At 41.3% G+C, this 26,712-nt stretch overlaps 1 protein-coding gene across 8 annotated transcripts in view; it reads left to right on the forward strand.

The window, feature by feature from the left end:
* Window positions 1–26,712, forward strand: part of ABI3BP (ABI family member 3 binding protein) — a 286,699-nt gene that overhangs the window by 220,807 nt on the left and 39,180 nt on the right. For 5 of the 8 annotated variants that reach the window (XM_081572436.1, XM_081572437.1, XM_081572439.1 and 2 more), the window contains 6 exons: window positions 2,338–2,403; window positions 4,885–4,959; window positions 17,622–17,699; window positions 20,207–20,311; window positions 23,756–23,884; window positions 24,617–24,685. In XM_081572436.1, coding sequence (XP_081428562.1) covers window positions 2,338–2,403; window positions 4,885–4,959; window positions 17,622–17,699; window positions 20,207–20,311; window positions 23,756–23,884; window positions 24,617–24,685 — 522 coding nt within the window. The remainder of the gene's footprint in view (window positions 1–2,337; window positions 2,404–4,884; window positions 4,960–17,621; window positions 17,700–20,206; window positions 20,312–23,755; window positions 23,885–24,616; window positions 24,686–26,712) is intronic. The other 3 variants (XM_081572441.1, XM_081572443.1, XM_081572442.1) reach the window with 2 other exon arrangements.

A 26,712-nucleotide genomic window follows, 5' to 3' on the forward strand; every position in this document is an offset into this window, starting at 1 on the left:
CTCTAGGTGAGTGATCACACCATTATGATTATCTGGGTCATGAAGATCTTTTTTGTATAGTTCTTCTGTGTATTCTTGCCACCTCTTCTTAATATCTTCTGCTTCTGTTAGGTCCATACCACTTCTGTCCTTTATTGTACCCATCTTTCCATGAAATATTCCCTTGGTATCTCTAATTTTCTTGAAGAGATCTCTAGTCTTTCCCATTCTATTGTTTTCCTCTATTTCTTTGCATTGATCACTGAGCAAGGCTCTCTTATCTCTCCTTGCTATTCTTTGGAACTCTGCATTCAAATGGGTATATCTTTCCTTTTCTCCTTTGCCTTTAGCTTCTCTTCTTTTCCCAGCTATTTGTAAGGCCTCCTTGGACAACGATTTTGCCTTTTTGCATTTCTTTTTCTTGGGGATGGTTTTGATCACTGCCTCCTGTACAATGTCACGAACCTCCATCCACAGTTCTTCAAACACTCTATCAGAGCTAGTCCCTTGAATCTATTTCTCACTTCCACTGTATAATCATAAGGGATTGGATTTAAGTCACACCTGAATGATCTAGTGGTTTTCCCTACTTTCTTCAATTTAAGTCTGAATTTCCTAGTAAGGAGTTCATGATCCGAGCCACAGTCAGCTCCTGGTCTTGTTTCTGCTGACTGTATAGAGCTTCTCCTTCTTTGGCTGCAAAGAATATAATCAGTCTGATTTTGGTGTTGACCATCTGCTGATGTCCATGTGCAGAGTCTTCTCCTGTGTTGTTGGAAAAGGGTGTTTGCTATGACCAGTGAGTTCTCTTGGCAAAACTCTATTAGCCTTTGCCCTGCTTCACTCTGTACTCCAAGGCCAAATTTGCCTTTTACTCCAGCTATTTCTTGACTTCCTACTTTTGCATTCCAATCCCCTATAATGGAAAGGACATCTTTTTTTGGTGTTAGTTCTAGCAGGTCTTATAGGTCTTCATAGAACCATTCAACTTCAGCTTCTTCAGCACTACTGGTTGGGGCATAGACTTGGATTACTGTGATACTGAATGATTTGCCTTGGAAACAAACAGAGATCATTCTGTTGTTTTTGATATTGCATCCAAGTACTGCATTTTGGACTCTTTTGGTGACTAGGATGTCTACTCCATTTCTTCTAGGGGGTTCTTGCCCACAGTACTAGATATAATGATCATCTGAGTTAAATTCACCCATCCCAGTCTATTTTAGCTCACTGATTCCTAAAATGTCACTGTTCACTCTTGTCATCTCCTTTTGACCACTTCCAATTTACCTTGATTCATGGATCTAACATTCCAGGTTCCTATGCAATATTTTCTTTATAGCATCAGACTTTACTTCCATCACCAATCACATCCACAACTGGGTGGTGGTGTTGCTTTGGCTCCATTTCTTCATTCTTTTTGGAGTTATTTCTCCACTGTTTTCCCGTAGCATATTGGGCATCTTCCAACCTGTGGAGTTCATCTTTCGGTGTCCTGTCTTTTTGCCTTTTCATGCAGCCTATGGGGTCGCAAAGAGTCAGACATGACTGAGTAACTAACACACAAAGATTTAATGAATGGCACTAAGTGAGTATTTATTCACTTCGGGGTTCATGAGCTAAGACAATTAGATAGAGACCACATGTTTCTACTCTTCTTACATACCTAAAAATATTTTTCTTTTTGCCATTATGATTACTTGTCTTTTTTGGCAAAATATTGTTCCACAATGACTCCCTGGTTGAGAAATGTGAATAGACAGATGGGTTGATGGACAGATGGACAGACACATGGATGGATGAAGGGGTAAATGATTGACTTATATGTTTACCATATTAAGCAACCATGTGGTGAAATAAATGCCCTTGAAAACATGGACTAATTGGTGACTAATCCTTAACACATGTTACCTAAGGCCTACCTTACTTTGACTATGCGCATCTTTAATTTCCAGTCATGAATATTTTCACTTGCTTTATTTTCCTTTAGCGGGATTTCCTGGTGGTTCAGACAGTAAAGAATCTGCCTGCAATGCAGGAGACCCAGATTCCATCCCTGGGTCAGGAATATCCCCTGAAGAAGGAAATGGCCACCTACTCCAGTATTTGCCTGGAGAATTCCATGGACAGAGGAGCCTGGCGGACTGTAGTCCATGGGGTCACAAAGAGTGGGACACGACTGAGCAACTAAACATGCATTTTCCTTTAGCATCAATGCTCTAATGCATACTTGAGGATTTAAAAATGTTCTTTATGCTTCCATGCAAAGCGTGTAAGTTGTTGGCCTGTAGAGTACTGAATCTCCATTTTGGGGCTTGGATGCATTGGTTATTAAATCTGATTTTTTCTCTGTTTCAGCACCACACAGATTGTATACTACTACTATGAGGCCCAGAACACCTGACAAACCACACATCAGACCTGGTAAGTTGTTTCTCTTTTTGATGATCTGAATAATCAACACACCTACGAAGATATGCTTCCCTGTTCAGATGGGAAAGAGTCTGCCTGCAATGTAGGAGACCAGGATTTGATCCCTGGGTCGCGAAGATCTGCTGGAGGAGGAAATGGCAACCTACTCCAGTAGTCTTACCTGGAAAATCCCATGGATGGAGGAACCTGTAAGGCTACAGTCCATGGGGTTGCAAAGAGTCAGACATGACTGAGTGACTAACACTTAACTGAAAAAAAGAAGATATAAAATGTATTGAGGAATTCCCTGGTGTCCAGTGGTTAGGACTCCAAGTTTCCACTGCAAGGGGTGCAGACTTGATACCTGATTAAGGCACTAGGATCCTGCATGCTGTGCAGCATGACCAAAAAAAGAATGTATTGAAACAGCCAAATGACCACATGAGGGCTATATATCCTGAAACTGAAATAAGTTACATACAGAATTCTGATCCTTGTGGGTAAGTGGAGAGGTAATCATGAATCCCTGGAAGTGACAAGACTTGACTGAAATTTTTTAAGGATAAGCAGATTCAGAGACCACTATGGAAATTTAACAATATAAAATCATCTTGAAAATAGTATTTTTGCCTAAATCACACATACCCTCTCTCCCTCCTTCAGTTTTCCATGGCAATTATAGCGATAACATTAGCAATAGCTATGATGTATTTTGTTTCAAATGTTATCTTTTAAGGAAAGATGATCTCTTCCAGTATGAAAGGCTCTTGTTCTGCAAGAATACTTTTACCTGGGTTGGGAAGGTCCCCTGGAGAAGGGAAAGGCTACCCACTCCAGTATTCTGGCCTGGAGAATTCCATGGTCTGTAGTCCATGGGGCACAAAGAGTCAGACACGTTGAGCGACTTTCACTTCATATAAAAACAAGCAAACACACATTTTACAGGTTGTATACATCAAAAGTAAAATGATAGTTAAACTGGAAAAAAACTTTTCTTTTTTGGCCACTCTGCAGTCTTGCAGAATCTTAGTTTCCCAACCAGGGATGGAACCCAGGCCCCAGCAATGAAAGTGCTGAGCCCTAACCACTGGACCGTCAGGGAGTTCCCAGAAAATGCTTTAAAATGACCAAAGTCGTCAAAAGATCTTGGCTCTCTCTCACTGAACCTTGTTAGGCAAAGTTAACTTGGGGGTTAATCTGATCCATGTAAATACTCCTAGTCTAACATGCAAGTTGGACCAGAGACTCTGATGTTTTCTGTCCTTTTTCTCGTCTGTGATTCTAAGAAGTTTTAAAGTTCTAAGTGTCAAAAATGGGTAATAAGCTACCATCCCTGATGAACATCTCTCAGGGCACATGGAAGAAATAGCAAACACATATGTATCTTTTGGTTTATGGAGGAACCCAGTTTTTTTAGTAATCCTGCAACTCCTAAAGGTAACAGGTGCAGAAATCTTTGTAAAAAAAAAAAAAAAAGTACACCTCCATGTGACTTTTGTATCATGATAACTGGTGAGAACTTAATGTGTGGTTGGTTATATTAAACCTTTCTACAAAATAAGGAAACAGTAATGTCTAATGATGAGTGGGTGCTTACCATGTGTCCTATGAGGCTAGGTTGAGGAAGCTAAGGCTTACAGAGGGCTAGAATGTGGAGTCGAAGGCAAGCAGTCTGGCTCCAGAACTCACTCTCTTAATTGCAATATACTTAGTGCTTTTCCTTAAAAACTCGCTAAATGGAGAATAAGACAGATGACTTCAGTGTTTTGGTAATATTATGACTCTCAACAGAGCAGGAGAGAAATTTCAAAAGTTTTATCGTATCATGTGTTTAATGAGACTTACACCAGCATTATGAAGGAGGATGTGTACCTAGAGACTCTTCCAAAAGGACCACCAACTTACGTGTTAGGAATTAAGGCCTTAATAATAAATACACACCAAATTTTGGGTTTTCATCGGGCATATGTAGTCTTGATCCTTCTTCAGTCCCAGTTTAGAATGTGAAAGTAGTGAAAGTTTAGTCACTCAGTTGTGTCCGACTCTTTGCAACCACATGGACTGTAGTTACCATTTGCCTCTGTCCATGGGATTCTCCAGGCAAGAATACTGGAGTGGCTCGCTATTTCCTTCTCCAGGGGTTCTTCCCAACTCAGGGATCAAACCCAGGTCTCCTGCATTGCAGGCAGATTCTTTACTGTCTGAGTCACTAGGGAAGCCCATTTTGAAATGTATCTAGTGCTTTTAAAGGAAGCAAGCTATTTCCCACTTAGACCAGGTCACCTCAGAGTATATACTCAGGTCTCAAATTCAAGTCTATGATTTTCATACCAAAATTGTGATTTCTATAGTGTGAACATTAGTTTTTGGTAAGTCATCATTTTTGTTGCCAGTTAAATGAGTTCCAATTCTCTGGGAAGCTTTATTTTCCTTGACTGCAAATGTTCAACTAAAAAAAAATGTCTCAACTGTTTATTTCCCACTTTATTATAGTTTTCAATAAGACAACTACAAGACCTAGTAGACCCAGACCCAGTGGGACACCCAGAGGGAATGGAATAGGAGCAGGTAATGATCACAAATTTATTTCCTTTTGATCCTATCAAACTCTAAATGTTTTCATCCAATGTTTTTAATTTTGTTAAATTCACATTTCAATTTCTTTTTTACTAGTTTTGGAAGTTAGTATAACTAGTTTGGGAAGTTCATAGAACTGAAAATTGTAAATCATTCCAAAATCAAAATTTCAAATGTCCCTGTAAACATTAAAAAATAGTTTTCTACTTTTCTCACCCCAGTCCACTAAATCAACTACAATATATAGTCTTAATTCTTAAAAATATCCTGATTAAGTATGCTATCCAAAAGTCTACAAGCAATAAATGCTGGAGAGGGTGTGGAGAAAAGGGAACCCTCTTACACTGTTGGTGGGAATGCAAACTAGTACAGCCACTATGGAGAACAGTGTGGAGATTCCTTAAAAAACTGGCAATAGAACTGCCATATGACCCAGCAATCCCACTGCTGGGCATACACACCGAGGAAACCAGAATTGAAAGAGACGCGTGTACCCCAATGTTCATCGCAGCACTGTTTATAATAGCCAGGACATGGAAGCAACCTAGATGTCCATCAGCAGATGAATGGATAAGGGAGCTGTGGTACATATACACAATGGAATATTACTCAGCCATTAAGAAAAATACATTTGAATCGGTTCTATTGAGATGGATGAAACTGGAGCCCATTATACAGAGTGAAGTAAGCCAGAAAGAAAAACACCAATACAGTATACTAACGCATATATATGGAATTTGAAAGATGGTAACGATAACCCTATATGCGAGACAGAATAAGAGACACAGATGCATAGAACAGTCTTATGGACACTGAGGGAGAAGGTGAGGGTGGGACGTTCTGGGAGAATAGCATTGAAACATGTATATTATCATATGTGAAACAGAACACCATTCCATGCTCGATGCATGAGGCAAATGCTCAGGGCCGGGGCAATGGGATGACCCAGAGGGATGGGATGGGGAGGGAGGTGGGTGGGAGGTCCAGGAAGGGGAACACATGTAAACCCATGGCTGATTCATGTCAATGTATGGCAAAAACTATTACAATATTGTAAAGTTATTAGCCCCCAACTAAAATAAATAAATAAATTTATTAAAAAAAAAAACTTACAATATTGTAAAGTAATTAGCCCCCAACTAAAATAAATAAATTTATTAAAAAAAATATCCTGATTCAGTATGAATTAAAATATCAAAATAGCTTTTTCCCTAATTTCAAAATTAGGGAAAACTTCAAATTTCCATATATAGGTTTGTCTTTGAGACAATTATCAACTGGTTTTCAAGTTTATAATTTCATAAGTGCCATTATAATATTTTTAAAAGATCCACATCTGTTAGCAACCTGGAATATGATATTTAAATGATAAGAGCAATTAGCAAATGATCACCCTGGTTACAAATCATGTTTCCAAATCATTCAGTTTGATTAAATGATATTACCCTGCTCCAGTCTCATCTATGGGACATCATATAGATAACTAGGACAAATAACTGATAAAAGTTCACTCAACTCACTAAGTGGATAAATGGTAGTTATTAAATGCCTTAATTTGGGATTGCACTGTTCACTTGAAATATTTTTTAAATAGTGAAGATCTTGTGCCTGCTTATGTAAATATGCATAAACATTATAGTTTGTTTAATGCATATGTATGTGTATATATAATCAATCCATAATTCATTGTTCCTTAATGAGAAATATGTGAATACTATCTGAAGACACGTATTCAGTCTAAAAATGATTTAGATTTTTTTTTTTTAGTATGTGTTTTTGTACTAGGTTATTACAATGTCTGAGGTTCTAGGAATTCACTTTCCTTCAATTAATGAGACAGATACTATAAATTCCTGATTCATGAAAAGCAAGAAAGCATTCCAATATTTATTTGTGCTCAGCTGTTCGTTTTATTCTTCCCAAGTGGGACTAGGCAGTGCATAGTGTCTCAGATTGACGTAAACAGTCTGGCTGTGAACAGAGCCACCTTCTGAATATTCAAAATAATTCCCCAGAGTTTGTCTAAGTAAAAACAGAAGAAAGCATTTATGTCAGCAGAGCAAATGAAAGAACAAGCAGCTATGATGAAACTTGAAAGCCATTAACCTTCAGTATAATCAAGCAGCGATTCTCACTGCTGCTGTTGCTGCTAAGTTGCTTCAGTCGTGTCCGACTCTGTGTGACCCCATAGACGGCAGCCCACCAGGCTCCCCTGTCCCTGGGATTCTCCAGGCAAGAACACTGGAGTGGGTTTCCATTTCCTTCTCCAATGCATGAAAGTGAAAAGTGAAAGTGAAGTCACTCAGTCGTGTCCCACCCTTAGCACCCCCATGGACTACAGACTACCAGGCTCCTCCATCCATGGGATTTTCCAGGCAAGAGTACTGGAGTGGGTTGCCATTGCCTTCTCTGAGTGATTCTCACTAGGAAAATGCTAATTGTTTTCTGGGGAGAAAACAGGGCATGATTATGCTTTAGTTTATCAGTGGTATAAAAATTTTTTCAGAGCTACTTGTGATGCAGATCGACATCTGTTACCCTCTTGTGTAGATAAAGTCAGCTTTGTAATAACTCACCTAACTTAGCTTTGAAAGGATAACCTTTTACCAGGACTTCTTCAGTTTAATTAGTTGGCTGCTGATAGAAATAGGTTGGTGGGCACAGATAAACAAAGCTGAGCCTGCTGTTTCCCCTTTCCTTGCTCCACTAACATCCCCAATCAAAATGTGTTGCACATGTTCTATGTTCTAATGTCTCTCTATTGGGATCCCCCTCAGGGAAGAAATTGCTGCCCACCTGCAAGGAGTAAGGTCAGCAGACAGCATCCCATTGTCAGCTCCTTGAGGGTCAGCCTCAGCTGAGGAGAGCCTTGATTGGAGATATGGGTGGTACATCTCTTTGTCATATAGCAACCAAATGATATTTACCTCAGGAAAGGATGTTAGTCTTAACATTCAAACAAATTGGTATAATTTCCACTTCAGTATCCTTGCCTTGAGAACCCCATGAACAGTAAGAAAAGGCAAAAAGAGAGGACACTGAAAGATGAACTCCACAGGTCAGCAGGTGCCCAATATGCTGCTGGAGATCGGTGGAGAAATAACTCCAGAAAGAATGAAGGGATGGAGCCAAAGCAAAAACAACACCCAGTTGTGGATGTGACTGGTGATGGAAGTCAAGTCTGATGTATAAAGAACAATATTGCATAGGACCTAAATTCATGTTAGGTCCATGAATCAAGGCAACAGGAGGTGGCAAGAGTGAACATCGACATTTTAGGAATCAGCGAACTAAAATGGAATGGGATGGGTGAATTTAACTCAGATGATCATTATATCTAGTACTGTGGGCAAGAATCCCTTAGAAGAAATGGAGTAGACATCCTAGTCACCAAAAGAGTCCAAAATGCAGTACATGGATGCAATATCAAAAATGACAGAATGATCTCTGTCCGTTTCCAAGGCAAAGCATTCAATATCATGGTAATCCAAGTCTATGCCCCAACCAGTAGTGCTGAAGAAGCTGAAGTTGAATGGTTCTATGAAGACCTAAAAGACCTCTTAGAACTAACACCAAAAAAAGATGTCCTTTTCATTACAGGGGACTGGAATGCAAAAGTAGGAAGTCAAGAAATAGCTGGAGTAAAAGGCAAATTTGGCCTTGGAGTACAGAGTGAAGCAGGGCAAAGGCTAATAGAGTTTTGCCAAGAGAACTCACTGGTCATAGCAAACACCCTTTTCCAACAACACAGGAGAAGACTCTGCACATGGACATCAGCAGATGGTCAACACCAAAATCAGACTGATTATATTCTTTGCAGCCAAAGAAGGAGAAGCTCTATACAGTCAGCAGAAACAAGACCAGGAGCTGACGGTGGCTCGGATCATGAACTCCTTACTAGGAAATTCAGACTTAAATTGAAGAAAGTAGGGAAAACCACTAGACCATTCAGGTATGACCTAAATCCAATCCCTTACAATTATACAATGGAAGTGAGAAATAGATTCAAGGGACTAGCTCTGATAGAGTGTTTGAAGAACTGTGGATGGAGGTTCGTGATATTGTACAGGAAGCAGGGATTAAGACATCCCCAAGAAAAAGAAATGCAAAAAGGCAAAATGGTTGTCTGAGTAGGCCTTACAAATAGCTGTGAAAAGAAGAGAAGCAGAAAAAAGAGAAAAGGAAAGATATACCCATTTGAATGCAGAGTTCCAAAGAATAGCAAGGAAAAATAAGAAAGCCTTGCTCGGTGATCAATGCAAGGAAATAGAGGAAAACAATAGAATGGGAAAGACTAGAGATCTCTTCAAGAAAATTAGAGATACCAAGGGAATATTTCATGGAAAGATGGGTACAATAAAGGACAGAAGTGGTATGGACCTAACAGAAACAGAAGATATTAAGAAGAGGTGGCAAGAATACACAGAACTATACAAAGAAGATCTTCGCGACCCAGATAACCACGATGGTGTGATTGCTCACCTAGAGCCAGACATCCTGGAATGCGAAGTCAAGTGGGTCTTAGGAAGCATCACTATGAACAAAACTAGGGGAGGTGATAGAATTTCAGTTGAGCTATTTCAAATCCTCAAAGATGATGGTGTGAAAGTGCTGCACTCAATATGCCAGCAAATTTGGGAAACTCAGCAGTGGCCACAGGACTGGAAAAGGTCAGTTTTCATTCCAATCTCAAAGAAAGGCAATGCCAGAGAATGCTCAAACTACTGCACAATTGCACTCATCTCACACTCTAACAAAGTGATGCTCAAAATTCTCCAAGCCAGGCTTGAACAGTATGTGAACCATGAACTTCCAGATGTTCAAGCTGGATTTAGAAAAGGCAGAAGGACCAGAGATCAAATTACCAACATCCATTAGATCATTGAAAAAGCAAGAGAGTTCCAGAAAAACATCTACTTCTGCTCTATTGACTATGCCAAAGCCTTTGACTGTATGTATCACAACAAACCGTGGAAAATTCTTAAAGAGATGGGAATACCAGACCACCTCATTTGCCTCTTGAGAAACCTGTATGCAGGTCAGGAAGCAACAGTTAGAACTGGACATGGAACAACAGACTGGTTCCAAATCAGGAAAGGAGTACGTCAAGCCTGTATATTGTCACCCTGCTTATTTAACTTATATGCAGAGTACATCATGAGAAAAGCTGGGTTGGAAGAAGCACAAGCTGGAATCAAGATTTCTGGGAGAAATATCAATAAACTCAGATATTCTGATGACACCAACCTTATGGCAGAAAGTGGAGAAGAACTACAGAGCCTCTTGATGAAAGTGAAATAGGAGAGTGAAAAAGTTGGCTTAAAACTTAACATTCAGAAAACTAAGATCATGGCATCTGGTCCCATCACTTCATGGGAAATAGATGGGGAAACAGTGGGTGACTTTATTTTTGGGGGGCTCCAAAATCACTGCAGATGGTGACTGCAGCCATGAAATTAAAAGACGCTTACTCCTTGGAAGGAAAGTTATGACCAACCTAGACAGCATATTTCAAAGCAAAGACATTACTTTGTCAACAAAGGTCCATCTAGTCAAGGCTATAGTTTTTCCAGTGGTCATGTATGGATGTGAGAGTTGGACTATAAAGAAAGCTGAGCGCCGAAGAATTGATGCTTTTGAAAAGTGGTGTTGGAGAAGACTCTTGAGAGTCCCTTGGACTGCAAGGAGATCCAACCAGTCCATCCTAAAGGAAATCAGTCCTGGGTGTTCACTGGAAGGACTGATGCTGAAGCTGAAATTCCAATACTTTGGCCACCTGATGCGATGAGCTGACTCATTTGAGAAGACCCTGATGCTGGGAAAGATTGAAGGCAGGAGGAGAAGGGGATGACAGAGGATGAGATGGCTGAATGGCATCAATGGACATGAGTTTGAGTAAATTCCAGAAGTTGGTGATGGACAGGGAGGCCTGGCATGCTGCAGTCCATGTGTTTGCAAATAGTCAGACACCACTGAGCAACTGTACTGAACCACATTAACAGAACAAAGGGGAAAAAATCATATGATCATCTCAATAAATAAAAAAAAATCAGCCATGAGACAATATTCAATCCATTCATGATGAAAACTCTCAGAAAACTAAAAATAGAGGGAATTTTCCCCCCTCTGATAAAGGGCATCTGAGAAAAACCTACAGCTAACATCTCATTTCCCAGTCTGAATATTTTTCTTGTAACATCAAGAATATAAGTAGGGATTGCTGCTTTTACCGCTTCCATTGAAAATGGAAGTGGAGTGTTAAGCCAGTACAGTAAGACCAGAAAGAAAGTAAATGAAATACAAATAACAGATGACATTACATAGCATATTATGAAAGGAATTTTAACAGCTTTCAAATTATTTGCCTGGGGAATAATGTTTTGAGAAATGGGTGAGAAAAAGAAGTTTTTAAGTCTGTTCTCTTCAGGTTATAGACAAGAGTCTGCCTTACTTTGTGCATGGTTTTGATCTGACTTGTTTATAGAAATGCAGATATTCACATCAGATTTCTTTTCTTCTCTGACCCAGTCCTATTGTCTCATTCACACTCACTTATAGCCTCAATTGCGTATTAATGAGAGCAACATTTTTGTGTTAACTGATTTTTCATCCAACGTTGACATCATGCCTAGAATATGTATGATTCTTATCTACCTCACATATATTTTACTATAATTTTTCTTGCTGAAATTTTCAGTACATATATTTTCCATTTTAAAAAATCAGCTGATAAAATGATGTGTTTAGGATTTATCATATTCTTCATAGTCTTAGGCATAAAAATATTTACTGTTCATCCTTTGGAAAGCTAAAACAGAAAAATTCTAAGGCCTTAAAACTATGGACCTTTGATTCTTTAGGTCTCTATACAAATCTTGCAATGACTCCATAAACCCCCAGCAATCTTTAAACTATCTTGAGCCAAGTTTCTTAATTCATAACATCATTATAGATATTTACCCTGCTTTATGCTCATTTCACATGTATATGTATAATATTTCTCCACCTTAAAGTTAGAAAGTAGCCTTCAGAGAATGAATTTTAGGTAGGTCATTTTTCCAGCAATCTGCTTTTTCAGGATTTCCAGAGATACGTCTCAGCTTAATTGATATGTTCAACATGCTTATAACCAACTTGAGATGCAAAAGCATGCCTAGACCAGGGGATTGCACAAAGTACAAATGTGTGTGTTAAGTCATGTCCGACTCTTTGCAGCCCCATGGACTGTGACCTGCCAGGCTCCTCTGTCCATGGGATTTCCCAGGCAAGAATACTAGAGTGGATTGCCATTTCCTTCTCCGGGGAATCTTCCTGATCTGGGAATCAAACCTGTAACTCTTGGGTTTCCTGCATTGGGAGGCAGATTCTTTACTACTGAACCACCAGGGAAGCCTTTTACCACCCAGTCACCAGGGAGACCCACAAAGTACAATCCCACAGACCAGATCCAGTTCACTGCCTTTTTTTGTAAACAAGGTTTTGTAGAAACTTTCACAGTACAGTGGCAGAACTGAATAGTTGTGACAGAGACAGTATGGCCCACAGAGCTGAAAATATTTACCCTCTGACCTTTGACAGAAAAAAATCACCCATCCTTTGCCAGACAATCTCTACCTTTCTCACCGTAGAAGAAAGCTGCTGAGTTGTGCAATTGTTCTTTCATTCAACTAACATTTCTTGAAGGCCCACATGTGCCAGGCAAAGTATAGTTTGGAAACCCCCTTGGCACATGTGGTTTGGCAGATATGTTAATACCTGAATCCCAGACTGCTTTCTCTGCTCCGTTCTCTCCTAATGAGGAATCCACACTTCAACTGGACCCACATGGAGTGTGCTTGACAACCAGAACCCAGATGCCTCCCAAGTGAGGAATGTGTTTGTCTGAGCTGCAGCTAAATCTTCCAGTCTGCTGGCTCTTCACCCCTGACCTTGCAGCCAGGTGCTGAGATCTTGAGACGTGGGTGAGGAGACCAATCATCCATAAACACCACTCCTTTTTGGTCACGAGGAACAGTCTCGATTACATTCGGAAATCAATTCCCAGTGTGCTGTGTTTGTTTGCAAAGTTTCTGTTACCATGGTTAAAAATACCAAAATCATTACTTCATTTCTGACAGTATATTGCTAAGGGATGAACTATGTAAATCAAGTGGTTTTTGGAGACTTTCCATATGACAATTGGGGGCTTACATTGAAGTTCAAGTCTTGGTGCTTTCGGAGCCAATGGTGCCCTTGAGAAAATAGTGGATTAATCCTGCATGAGGGAGAAAGAATTCACATTGCAGCCTGAGCCAGACTGGCTAATCAGATGTCAGTTCCTGAGGATTCTTTCTCTGCACTGTCTCTTACTGGCTTCCTCCTTTGCCCTCCCATTGCCTCTCTGCTTGCTTTGGCCTTTATTGGCTCTCCTCAATTCAGGGCCACAGAAGTTCACTGGCCTCCAGGTCCTGTGCTCACGTGCTACTGGCTGACATGCAAACCACAGCCAGGTGGAGCCAAGTCCAGAACTGGACTTCAATCTCCTGTCCCCAGTTCAATGCTTTTTCTCTGAGTCCCACAGCCGCCTCCTGCAGGGCTCTTCCCAGCATTCTCATCCACTGCTGGCTTTTCTTTGTTTCTGAAGGCTGGACAAAATCCAGTTTAGCCACTGACACTACTGACTTGGGTACTTAACCTACAAGGATCATAATAGTATGATGCTTCCATCTCTACGTATACAGAAAATGACAGAAAATGTCTGATTTCTCCCTTAATTAGAAAAGAGGCCAGGGATGTTTCCATTTTTTCTCTTATTCATAAAGTAATCCTGCAGAGTTTTAGACTCTCTCTCAGTTCTTCGTTTCACCAGCCCGTGACTTGGTGGATCTGTACATGCATGGTTGGAAAACCATGTCATACTTGCATTTCTCTCTGATTCCCACATATCAGTGGCATGACTGCATGGCACCTGCTTGCCAGCCATGGTTGTTTAGCCCTCACCCAGTGGTGGCACTTCAGACATACGAAATACAGAGTATAGGACCTGAGAACTAAAGTCAGGTAGAGTCATTGTGAGGCAAAAGAGAAGCATAAAAAAAAAAAAATCCATCCAAGTAAATTTGAAGATTTAATTGGCTTTATTGGGCTTCCCAGGTGGTGCTAGTGGTAAAGAACCTGCCTGCCAATGCCAGAGATGTTAAGAGACCAGGGTTCAATCCCTGGGTGGGGAAGATCCCCTGGAGGAGGGCAAGGCAACCCACTCCAGTATTCTTGCTTGGAGAATTCCCTGGACAGAGGAGCCTGGTGGGTTACAGTCCATAGGGTCACAAAGAGTTGAACACGATGGAAACGACTTATTACAGCATGCATTCAGCAATTTATGAATCAAGCAGCATCCTATGTAGTGACTAGAATGGCACTTCAAAGACTTGTGTGAAAGGGAAGCTTTATTTTTTTATTAGAGGACAGTTGCTTTACAATTTGTGTTTCTACTGTAAAACAAAGTGTACGTGTTTGTACACGTGTGCATGTGTGTATATATATGTGAGTGTACATATGTGGGTGTCTATATATATGTATATATATATCGCCTCCCTCTTGGACCTCCCTCTCACCCCTCATCCCACCCTTCTAGGTCATCACAGAGCACTGAGCTGAGCTCCCTGTGCTGTATAGCAGCTTCCTACTAGCTGTCTATTTTATACAAGTAGGAAGCTGCTATACTATTGCCTGGAAAATCCCATGGACAGAGGAGCTTGGTAGGCTACAGTCCATGGGGTCACTAAGAGCTGGAAACGACTGAGCAACTTCACTTTCACTTTTTTCTTTCATGCACTGGAGAAGGAAATGGCAACCCACTCCAGTATGCTTGCCTGGAGAATCCCAGGGACGGGGGAGCCTGGTGGGCTGCCGTTTATGGGGTTGCACAGAGTCGGACACAACTAAAGCGACTTAGCAACAGTGTTTGTATGTCAATCCTACTCTCTCAATTTGTCCCAGCCTCCCCTTCCCCTGCTGTAACCACCTGTACAGGAACAAGTGTAGGGCAAGGGATCTATTAACCAAAGAAAATACTACGTTGAAGTCAGGACACCTTTTTAGGTAGAAGGGATTTGCGTGGGTTTTACCATTGTAGATCACCTCTTCTTCTGGAGGATGAAGAAGGTTCCTGTGACAGATTACCTCACAGGGGCTGACCAGAAATTTCCAGACTGGTTGATTGAGATTACATTTCTGGGGAAGGTCAAAACTGCAGTTAAGTCAGGTTTTAAGTCTAGGCTTGGTAGCATGGGCTTTAGCACCAGTGATGCCACTTTCAGCCTTCTCTTTATCGGAAGAAAGATCATGACAGAAGAAGGCACCCTGTACTATCCCAATTAGTGCTCAAGAAATGGGCTTGGGAGCTGGACATACATGGGCGTGAATGCCTTCACTTTAACTGTGAGTCCCTGGACAAGTACTTAATCTCCTCTTGCCTTGGGTTTCCTCCTCTGTGAGACCCCAGGGGTATCTCCCACCCAGAAGGGGGTGTATGGATCAAATCATATCTTGAATATCTAAGGTGCTTGTGCAGTATTGGATGAACATACTTTGTTTTTCTAAGGGTGGAAAGATTTGGAAAAAGACTGTGAAGAAGGGTCTACTGAAGGCACACATAGCCTGCTAGCGTGCCAGAGGATATAATCTGATTTTACCTTCGAAAAATAGTGGTAAATCAGATATCAGCAAACCAGGGTATCCTGGTGACACAAATGAATTGCATTCCCCTAAGCCACACACAGAGTAACCACCCAAGTGAGTCATTTCTCACTCACATTGCCACTCAGAGGAGGGCACAGGAAGAAGACCCATGAGCTATTGGTTCTCACAGTGCCTGTGGGATGAGCCACAACATAGTCATTGATTGCAGAAACATTTTATTCCTACCACAGATAAAACAGCATTTGATCCCTGGCTCCATACAAACATTCACCATGATTTTATATATTATCTCTTATTCAAACAGCAGAGGGTATGGAATTGCAATATTAGGTTTCATAAATTAATTTTACTCATAATTATTATTATAGTTAATAATAATGTTAGTAATATATTAATGAGTTTCTTGGGTAGCTCAGATGCTAAAGACTCTGCCTGCAATGTGGGAGACCTGGGTTCGATCCCTGGGCTGATTAATTTTCATTATAATACAATCATGATTAATAATTTCATAAATTAATGTGAAAATGTCATCTAATTTTTGACAAGCAAGGCTTCTGTTGTATACTTAATATCTCTGCCTACATATTACATGAGGCTGAGTGTGTAATGTCCCTACAGAGTCCTGGAACAGCACTCGAAACAGGGCTGTGACTGTGTTTGTTCTTGTTAATGTACTAGCTAGTATATTGATTCAATGTTTATTCTTATTTTTAGTACATATTATAGTGAGCACACATACACATATCCTCAGAGTATGGGTTCATTTCTTAGGATGAGCCATTGTGTGTGTGTGTGTGTGTGTGTGTGTGTGTGTGTGTGTGTGTGTGTGTGTGTGTGTGTGCACATGCGCATGCGTGCATGCACCCTCAGTCATATCCACCTCTTTGCAACCCCATGGACTATAGCCCACAAGGCTCCTCTGTCCATAGTATTTTCCAGGCAAGAATATTGGAGTGGGTTGCCATTTCCTTCTCTAGGGGATCTTCCTGACCCAGGGATCGAACCCATGTCTCTTGTGTCTCCTGCACTGGCAAGCAGGTTCTTTTTTTTTTTTTTTTTTTTTGGCAAGCAGGTTCTTTACCGCTACACCACCTGGGAAGTTCAGGATGAGCCACTATATTTAAGATAATATTCACTCTTGAGATTCTAAATGTCTGTTACTATTGATTCCTTAATGGAGACTGCCAGCCATGTCAGGGAAGACTATTTCATAATGTAAAAGAATAATAATTTTTAAAATACAGGACAAAAAGTAAATTGGTTCCCTCTACCCTTAGGATCGCTACCCAAAATCCTAGCATGGGTATTTAGGTGAATGACTTAGTAATAACCAACAGATTATGTTTGAGAGACTTAGGAGATAAAATAGCATGCAGGGTAATTTTCAGATCAGTTTCTTCTAAACAGCAATTTGGAGTTCAAGGCCTGCCCAGGCCTAATTTAAAAAGAGAACAGATCCAGTCTGTGGCCTAACCAGCCTGCTAACCAAGGCTTCTCAAAAAATATTTTAAAGTCAATTCATTAGGTACAAACCCAAACATGTTGGAATTATAAGGGTTTTTATTGGGGTAGAGGAGTTAGAGAAAAATATTTTTAAAAACCACAGAATTTATGCATGATATTGGCAAAAAAATAGTCAATCACTGTAGATGAAATCCTTCTGGCAAGACAATACCACCCAGGCAGGCAGTGCAGGGTGGGCAGCATAGAAAATTAATACAAAGCCACAATCAAAAAATCAAACACTAAATCTTCAGAGGGAAAAATCACAACCGATGAATACAGTAGGGCTTTAGATATTTTTTTCTGTATGCAGACAGGAGAAGTCAACCAAAATGTCTAGGCACAAAAACACCAGTATCCTTGTTCTTAAAAAAAATGCACATTATCACTGACAATTCTATGAAGTTTCTGTGAAGAATGTTTATTGCATTTTAGCTCTCTATTTATTCTGTCATTATCTCTGCTCACAGGGGTCAAGCAAGTCCCACTGCCATCTGGTGCTGGTAGAAATGTATCAATCGATTCTTCTCACCCTACAAAAAAACCAGGTAAGGAATAAGAGGCTGACTCCCTCACTCAGTTCTGCTCTGAAACTTGTAGCTGCAAGTTATATGTGCTGCTTCAAAACAAGTAGCACGTTCACAAATGAAAAATGCTTTATGCACAAACTGAATATTAATAAGAACCTCTAATGAGGAACTGATTTAATAATTACTTCACATAATGTCCCGAGGGGCCACAGTGGATCAAATGCTGAAAAGTAACTGTGGATTCTAGTTTTCATCATATACAAGTTTTCCTCTTCTGTAGTTTATTATAATATTCTTTTGGCAGAAATGATTTATGTTTCTACTTTGAGACTGTTCTGTACATAATAGGCCAAAATTATCAAGTGGTAATATCTTTGCATTGAATAAGAGCTCTATGCTTTGTAGCAGGATGCTGTGAAACCCACTCTAATGTACTAATGTCTGGATGAGACATCTCTATTCTATCATCACGACTCACTCATCCCTACCCCCAGCATATGCACACTCATGCACACACATGCACAATTCCTAGTATCCCAGGAAGTACTTAAAGCCACAGGGCATTTTCTTGGATTGTCAATTTTGCTTCAAGATTATTAAACCAATATATTATGCAAAGAAAGAGATGAATTTTTAAGCTTATAACACAAGACTTCAAAGAAAATTTGGGTTAAGGTGGACTGCTTCAGGTAACTTTAGCCTTGTCAGTCTTTGTGCAGATTATAAAAAGATTTCTCTCCTCTCTGCCCTTCAGGCAAACCATTTAGAAAAATGTGCCTTTCCTCTGGGTTGGCGTCCTTACATGAAGGTGCGTGGGTGGGTGAGAGAGCAGAGTGGGTGTAAAATTTTGCCTCCCTCTTACAGCTCCCGGGCCAGGTGCCCTTGTGTGGTGACTCTGATCTGCATGGGCACAGGCTTATTGCTTCTGCCATTAGGGCTACTTTGTTGTAATCATTTGAAAAGTTCTAAAAGTGTTGGTTTAATTATAATTACGAAAAGCCTTTGACTGTGTGGATCACAATAAACTCTGGAAAATTCTGAAAGAGATGGGAATACCAGACCACCTGACCTGTCTCTTGAGAAACCTGTATGCAGGTCAGGAAGCAACGGTTAGAACTGGACATGGAACAACAGACTGGTTCCAAATAGGAAAAGGAGTACGTCAAGGCTGTATATTGTCACCCTGCTTATTTAACTTATATGCAGAGTACATCATGAGAAACGCTGGGCTGGAGGAAGCACAAGCTGGAATCAAGATTGCCGGGAGAAACATCAATAACCTCAGATATGCAGATGACACTACCCTTATGGCAGAAAGCGAAGAATAACTGAAGAGCCTCTTGATGAAAGGGAAAGAGGAGAGTGAAAAAGTTGGCTTAAAGCTCAACATTCAGAAAACTAAGATCATGGCATCTGGTTCCATCACTTCATGGGAAATAGATGGGGAAACAGTGGAAACAGTGGGTGACTTTATTTTTGGGGGCTCCAAAATCACTGCAGATGGTGACTGCAGCCATGAAATTAAAAGACGCTTACTCCTTGGAAGAAAAGTTATGACCAACCTAGACAGCATATTTAAAAGCAGAGACATTACTTTGCCAACAAAGGTCCATCTAGTCAAGGCTATGGTTTTTCCAGTAGTCAGGTATGGATGTGAGAGTCGGACGGTGAAGAAAGCTGAGTGCCGAAGAATTGATGTTTTGAACTGTGGTGTTGAAGAAGACTCTTGAGAGTCCCTTGGACTGCAAGAAGATCCACCCAGTCCTTCCTAAAGGAGATCAGTCCTGGGTGTTCATTGGAAGGACTGATGTTGAAGCTGAAACTCCAATACTTTGGCCACCTCATGCGAAGAGTTGACTCATTGGAAAAGATCCTAATGCTGGGAAGGATTGGGGGCAGGAGGAGAAGGGGATGACAGAGGATCAGATGGCTGATGGCATCACCGACTCGATGAGCATGGGTTTGGGTGGACTCCGGGAGTTGGTGATGGACAGGGAGCCCTGGCGTGCTGCGGTTCATGGAATCTGAAAGAGTTGGACATGACTGAGTGACTGAACTGAACTGAACTGACTGAATATAGTTGAAGGATGGAGTGGAACACCTACTAAAGGAGAAATTATATGCTTTAACAACTCAAAGCTAAAATGGTGTAAGAATTGTAGTCTGCAAAGCAAAGGCAATTGGAGACAATGAAACTGAGAAATGCTACTGTTGAATTTATATGAGAAGCAAAAGATGTTAAATTCTGTGCATTTGTACAGCCTTTCAAAGGGCAGGTTTACTGATATATTTTTATCCATGATTAGATAATATTTTCCCCATTAACTCATGTGCTTTATTATCCCTGGGTACATTACAAGCACTAATTTAGAATAACATCAGAAAGTATTACTCACAGGCTCTTTTCTGTAGAATCTATTCTCTGTTATCCAACTGCTACTTGTCAAATATTGTATTTTTTTAAAAACCTGTGATTTTGTAGAGTGAATCCTTATGACCACTTTATCTGTAATATTATCTCTTAGCCATAACCCCAGGTACTCATCGCCCACCCTTGCCACCCAGACCCATGCCCCCACGAAGAAAGCCTTTACCACCCAACAATGTCACCGGAAAGCCAGGAAGTGCAGGTATGTCAGTCACATAATTTCCTTATCCCTCCTTGATTTCAGTTTTACTGGTCAACCACCAGCCCTTCTTGGTGTGCTAGCTCGAGCAACAGACAGCCCTTGGCACGTGTGACGTGTGGCTGTGTTGGCCCCAAAGACCAGACACTGTCAGTTACAACTTTAAGGACTCTTGTCCTGATTCTGGGTGGGTGGGGTGACAGCCACCATCCTCGTCCATCTAGGTCAGTTTGCTTCTTAGATGCTGGGTGCTTGGTGCTGAGATGGAAGCTGTCACAAGCTCTCCAACAAATGGATTATTTTGGACAAGATATGTTGTGCTGCCAACTCACCAGGGGTAATGGAAAACGTCCTCCACTTAACATTCTGTCTCTTGAGATAAAATCCTTTACATCTCCTTGATAGCTCCCCTGTCCACCAGCCTTCATGCTGACCTCAGTATTATGGTTCCAGGGGAAAGACTGGAGACTGGAATATTCAGGGTGACTGAGCAGGTCTAGTCTATGCAACAAGGCAGACTGCCTCTCACCTCTAGACTGCGGCATCTGTTGTCTTCTTCCCATAGAATGACCTCTCCCAGTCACCTGGGACACTCGTACTTCATCCTTGTCTTAAAGAAGCCTCCTATAGCTCCCCAAAGTAGACTTAACACTGTTTCTCTGCCCTATTTGTCCTTGAAACCTACCTCTGTTAGAGAAAATCTCTGTTTTATACCTACTTGTTCATGTCCTTGTCTTCCCCTACTAGATCATGAGCTCTGTGATGACAGATGACACTTCCTCTGAATTCCCAGAACCAAATCCAGTCCCTACTGAGTGAATCCAGTAATCATTGAGTGAATATATGAGTGAAATTAAAAATCAGTGAGCCCAGTTCAGAGCAAAGCTTCATCTCACTCCTCTTAAAGGCTGTTCCACTGGACCTGCCAGCAGATCACACCATGTTCTCCATCTTTTCCCCCTCTTCCCTCAGGTCTATCTCCTAAATATTCTGTAGTGGGAATCAGGATAACACTGTTAAGTACAACTGTGGAAGATGAAACTGACAAGGATTTATGAGAATGGGCATGGGTGTCACTCTTTTCACAGGATGAAAGGGATGTGATGGAGAAGCTTCCATGATGTACTAGGGGACAGCGGCCTCTGGGTTTTTTTCCCATCAGCTAAAGGAGGAATCAGCCTATCATCCATGCTGGTAGTGCCTGCCTGAGTCAAGGTCTAGGGACATGGTCCCAGTGAGGAGACCAGGTTTTCTTCATTAATTGTAACCTGGGGCAGCTGAGACTTGAGCTTCTATAGCTTTCAGTTCAGACTGAAAGTGATGCTCCAGGGTCCTCCATGGAAGAGCTAGAGCAACCTCCCTCCACAGAGCTCTCCTGCGAGGCTGTGTGTCTTCAGCTGCAGCTCCATGGCCCTGATTCCTGCCATGTAAAACCTTGTTCACTCCCATCAATAAGTGTAGCTTTGGTATAACCCATCCAGCCTGTGGGATGGTATAAACACATCCCACTTCCAAGATTAACTCTGGTGCCCTCTCCACCCTTTGCTTTCCATCTCTAATTCAAAAGAAATGTCTACATTGAGGAAAGAAAGTGAAGGTGTTAGTTGCTCATTTGTGTCCTACTCTTTGCAATCCCATGGACTATAGCCGGCCAGGGTCCTCTGTCCATGGAATTCTCCAGGCAAGAATACTGGAGTGGGTTGCCATTCCCTTCTCCAGGGGATCTTCCTGACCCAGGAACTGAACCCAGGTCTCCCACATTGCAGGCAGATTCTTTACAATCTGAGCCACCATGGAAGCCCTACACTGAGGAGCCAAACACAAATGAGATCAGTTGTACACATCTGGCCTGATGACCATCACAGAAAGTGCATATGGAATTCAAGAAATTCAGTGTTCTGGGAGTTCTCTGAAAACATGCCTTCTCACACATGTGCTTCTTAGCACAGTCTTAGGTTCCCACAAGGCATCTCTACCTGTCCCCCATCTCCAGATCTACTGAGGCCTCTCAGTCCTGCTCTCCTTGCAAGGATGAAAATACCATCCCAGCATTTCCTGCTGGCTCTACCCACTCAAAAAAGCTCAAAAGATGCTGCTGGCAGCAGTGCAGCATCTCATGGTTTTCACTCATCCTCTCACTGGGGCCCACTCCCACCAGGACCAGGAGCCCATCATCCATGATTCCATGCTGAGCCACAGTCCTTACATCAGTCCTTACTCTTTGACTCTCTATCATCTGAGAACAATCCCTTTTCCCATGAAGACTATAAAAGCTAATCTAGCTTCCACTCTATGACAGAATGTAGCTCAGATGGTAGAGAATCTGCCTGCAATGTAGGAGACCTGGGTTCAATCCCTGGGTCAGGAAGATCCCCTGGAGTAGGGAATGGCTGCCCACTCCAATATTCTTGCCTGGAGAATCCCTTGGACAGAGGAGTGGTGGGCTACAGCCCATAGAGTCACAGAGAGTTGGACACAACTGAGCAACTAACACTACTACTAGCCTCCACTCTATTCTACCCATATTTGCATAGACCTTGGGATGGATCCTATTTGGGAGACCTACATGTGTTTTTAGAGCAGAGGAGACATTGTTGAATTCAGCATCTCAGAGTAACACTGGTCTGGCCACTAGGCCAGAATCACAGTCATTACCTTATAAACCTTTTTCTTCTTCCCCCTGCCATCTCCCATGCCTATCATTTAATCTATAGTCTGGCCACTCCATCCTTTTGACATCTTTCATGTAAAACCCCTTCCATCCAGTCTCACTGCTTCTTACATAGTTCTCCTCTGTCCTTGCCTACACAACTGCTTTAGTTCTTGATTTCTCTGTCTGCCACCAGCCTTGCAGCCTAACTGTTCACTCTCTCCTTATCTGATCATGTTACTTCCCTAGTGAAAAATTTTTAATGGGCCCTTGTCATCTAAAAATAATATCTAAATCTATGGTATGTAAGGCCCTCCATGAACTGCCCTTCCCTGCCTGGCCCCTACTCTGCTCTCATTGCGTCCTGGCACTCTTGGCTCTCATGCCTTCAAATTCAATGTGCCACATGACTTTATGCTTCCCTGACTGTGTTCTTCCTATAAACTACACCTGGAATACAGCTCTCATGCCTACCTACTGAACACTTTTCCTCTTTATTGGCACACCCTCTAGGAAAGCATTCCTAACTTCCCCCTAGAACCCATCATCTTTCCCCATAGACTTGTCCTCTCTGAGACCTTGTCTTATGCTTTCACAATATTTGTAAATGCTTCAGGATAATTTGGCTCACACGTATCTCCCAATAAATCAAGGACACCAGGTCTTATTTTCTCTCTAATCCTGGCATATAGTGCCAAGTCACATGGTAAGTGCTTAATAAATATTTGTTGAATAGGTAAATGGGGAACTCGGCAAGGCTCCCTACAAAACTTGACTCCTTTGGCTCTGCATTATAGGAATAATTTCATCAGGCCGAGTAACTTCCCCACCCTTGAGGGCAACACTCAAACCTACGGAAGCCCCCTTGGAGAGAATGGAGACAGATAAAAAGCAACCAACAGTTCCTGCCTCAGGAGAAGATTTTGGTGAGTATGTCAGTCAAGTCCCGCAGGATGCTTAGCCACAAAGTACCAGAGGATTTCAAATTAGGGAGAAAAGAGTCCTAGCTCTGGATCAATACATTTTACTCAATTTTATGATTGATAGGGACATTTTAATTTAAAATTACACTTATTTCTAGTGACTTACTGTGGAATGTGCTCCTTTCCTTTGCAGACATAGAAGGAAGTACCAAGATCTTTAATAAAGTCTTCCTCAAAAGATCTATATTACTCAGTGCTTATTCCTAAATCACATGTCATTCCTAATCACACATAACTTAATGTATGAATGTGTATTAGCTACTTGGTTGTAATCTTTGGTGGTGGTGGTTTGGTCACTAAGTTGTGTCTGACTCTTGCGACCCCATGGACTGTAGCCTTCCAGGCTCATCTGTCCATGGGATTCTCCAGTCAAGAATACTGGAGTTGGTTGCCATTTCCTTCTCCAGGAGATCTTCCTGACCTTGGAATCGAACCCTGGGTCTCCTACATTGTAGGCAGATTCGTTACCAGCTGACCTACAAGGGAAGCCCGGTTGTAATCTTTAAATCATTTATTACTCTGCAGAACACCTGTAGCAGGATACAGTTAAAAGCCTTGAAATGTGAATAATATGGATTATAATAATATGGAAATAAAAGTTGCAAGCAATTAACCAGGAGACATTATAAATATTTATAGCCTTTACTAATTTTTCATTGTGTCATCCATCCTCAGATAATATGACTGACTTTAGCTCAAGTCCAACAAGAGAAACCGATCCTCTTGGGAAGCCCAGATTCAAAGGTATGTATGATCGGCTCCAAATCTTACTTTTAAGAAAGCTATCTTTGGTGGGTATATTAGTCAACTGTTGCTGTGTAGTAACTACAAAATCTTAGTGGCATATTCTTTTTTTAATGTTTATTTTTTTACTTATTTATTTTTGGCTGTGTTGGGTATTCTTTGCTGCACGAGCTTTTCTCTAGTTGCAGCAAGCAGAGGCTACTCTTTAGTTGCAGTGAAAGAGCTTCTCATTGCAGTGGCTTCACTTGTTGCAGAGCATGGGCTCTAAAGGCACACAGGCTTCAGTGGTTGTGGCTCCTGGGCTCTAGCGCACAGGCTCAGTAGTTGTGGTGCATGAGCTTAGTTGCCCCGTGGCATGTGGTATCTTCCTGGATCAGGGTTTGAATCCGTGTCCCCTACATTAGCAGGCAGATTCTTTACCACTAAGCCATTGGGGAAGCCTAGTAGCATACCCTAAAAAGGATTTATTTCTCATGTGTCTACAGGTCACATGGAGGTCAGCTGATTTAGGATGTGCTTAGCTGGGTGATTCTATTTCTAGCAGCAGGTACAGCTGGGTCTCTTATGGGTTTAGGCTAAGGTCTGCTCCACATCTGTTCATTTTGGTACCCAAGATGAAAGACTAACAGTGACCCAGGAGAAGCCATTCTCCTAACAATACAAAGTAAAGAGAGAAGGAGTCCAGATATACAACAACATTTCAACCTCCTTGTGTTATACCTGCCAATATTCAATGGCAAAAGAAAGTCACAGAGCTAAGCTCAAATCAAAGATAGGGGAAATATACTCTTTCCATGAATACAGAGAATATTTTTGAACAGTAATCTAATCTACCAAAGTAAAAGACATTATATGATACACACCAGTGTTTCCTTCTGTGATCTGTTTTCCTGAAGTATAAAATTTAATAAATTTTAATATATGTATATATTCATGCAACCATCATCACAATCAAGATAATGAGTACATGCAACACCTCAAAAAGTTTCATCTTGTACCTTTACAATCCCTCCTCTTCACTTCTCCCACCTAACCTCTAGTCTCAAGGTAACTATATTATAGATTGTTGCTGTTGTTTTTCAGTCACCAAGTCATGTCCAGCTCTTTGAGACCCCATGGACTACAGCATGCCAGGCTTCCCTGTCCTTCACTGTCTCTTGGAGTTTGCTCAAACTCATGTCCATCGAGTCAGTGATGCCATCCAACCGTCTCATCCTCTGTTGTCCCCTTCTCCTCCTGCTCTCAATCTTTCCCAGCGTCAGGGTATTTTCCAGTGAGTTGGCTTTTCACATCAGGTGACCAAAATATTAGAGCTTCAGCATCAGCCCTTCTAATGAATATTCAGGGTTGATTTCCTTTAGGATTGACTCGTTTGATCTCCTTGCTGTCCAAGGAACTCTCAAAATTCTTCTCCAGCACCGTAATTTGAAAGCATCAGTTCTTTGGCCCTCAGCCTTCTTTATAGCCAATTCTCACATCCATACATGATTATTGGAAAAACCATAGCTTTAACTAGATGGACCTTTGTCAGCAAAGTAATGTCTCTGCTTTTTAATATGCTGTCTAGGTTTGTCATAACTTTTCTTCTAAGAAGCAAGCATCTGTTAATTTCATGGCTATAATCACTGTCTGCAGTGATTTTGGAGCCCAAGAAAAGAAAATCTGTCACTGTTTCCACTTTTCCCCTATCCATTTGCCACGAAGTGGTGGGGTACCCAAAGTCATGATCTTAGTTTTTTGAATGTTGAGTTTTAAGCCAGCTTTTTCACTCTCCTCTTTCACTTTCATCAAGAGGTTCTTTAGTTTCTCTTCGCTTTTTGCCATTAGAGTGGTATCATCTGTATGTCTGAGGTTGTTGATATTTCTTCCAGCAGTCTTGATGCCACCTTGTGATTCATCCAGCCTGACATTTCCCATAATGTGCTCTGCATGTGAGTTAAATAACAGAGGGACAATATATGGCCTTGATGTATTGTTTTCCCAATTTTGAACCATTCTATTGTTCCATGTCCAGTTCTAACTGTTGC

This window comes from Giraffa tippelskirchi, chromosome 2, assembly GCF_054371585.1.
Source record: "Giraffa tippelskirchi isolate mGirTip1 chromosome 2, T2T-mGirTip1v1.2.pri, whole genome shotgun sequence".
NCBI lineage: Eukaryota > Metazoa > Chordata > Mammalia > Artiodactyla > Giraffidae > Giraffa > Giraffa tippelskirchi.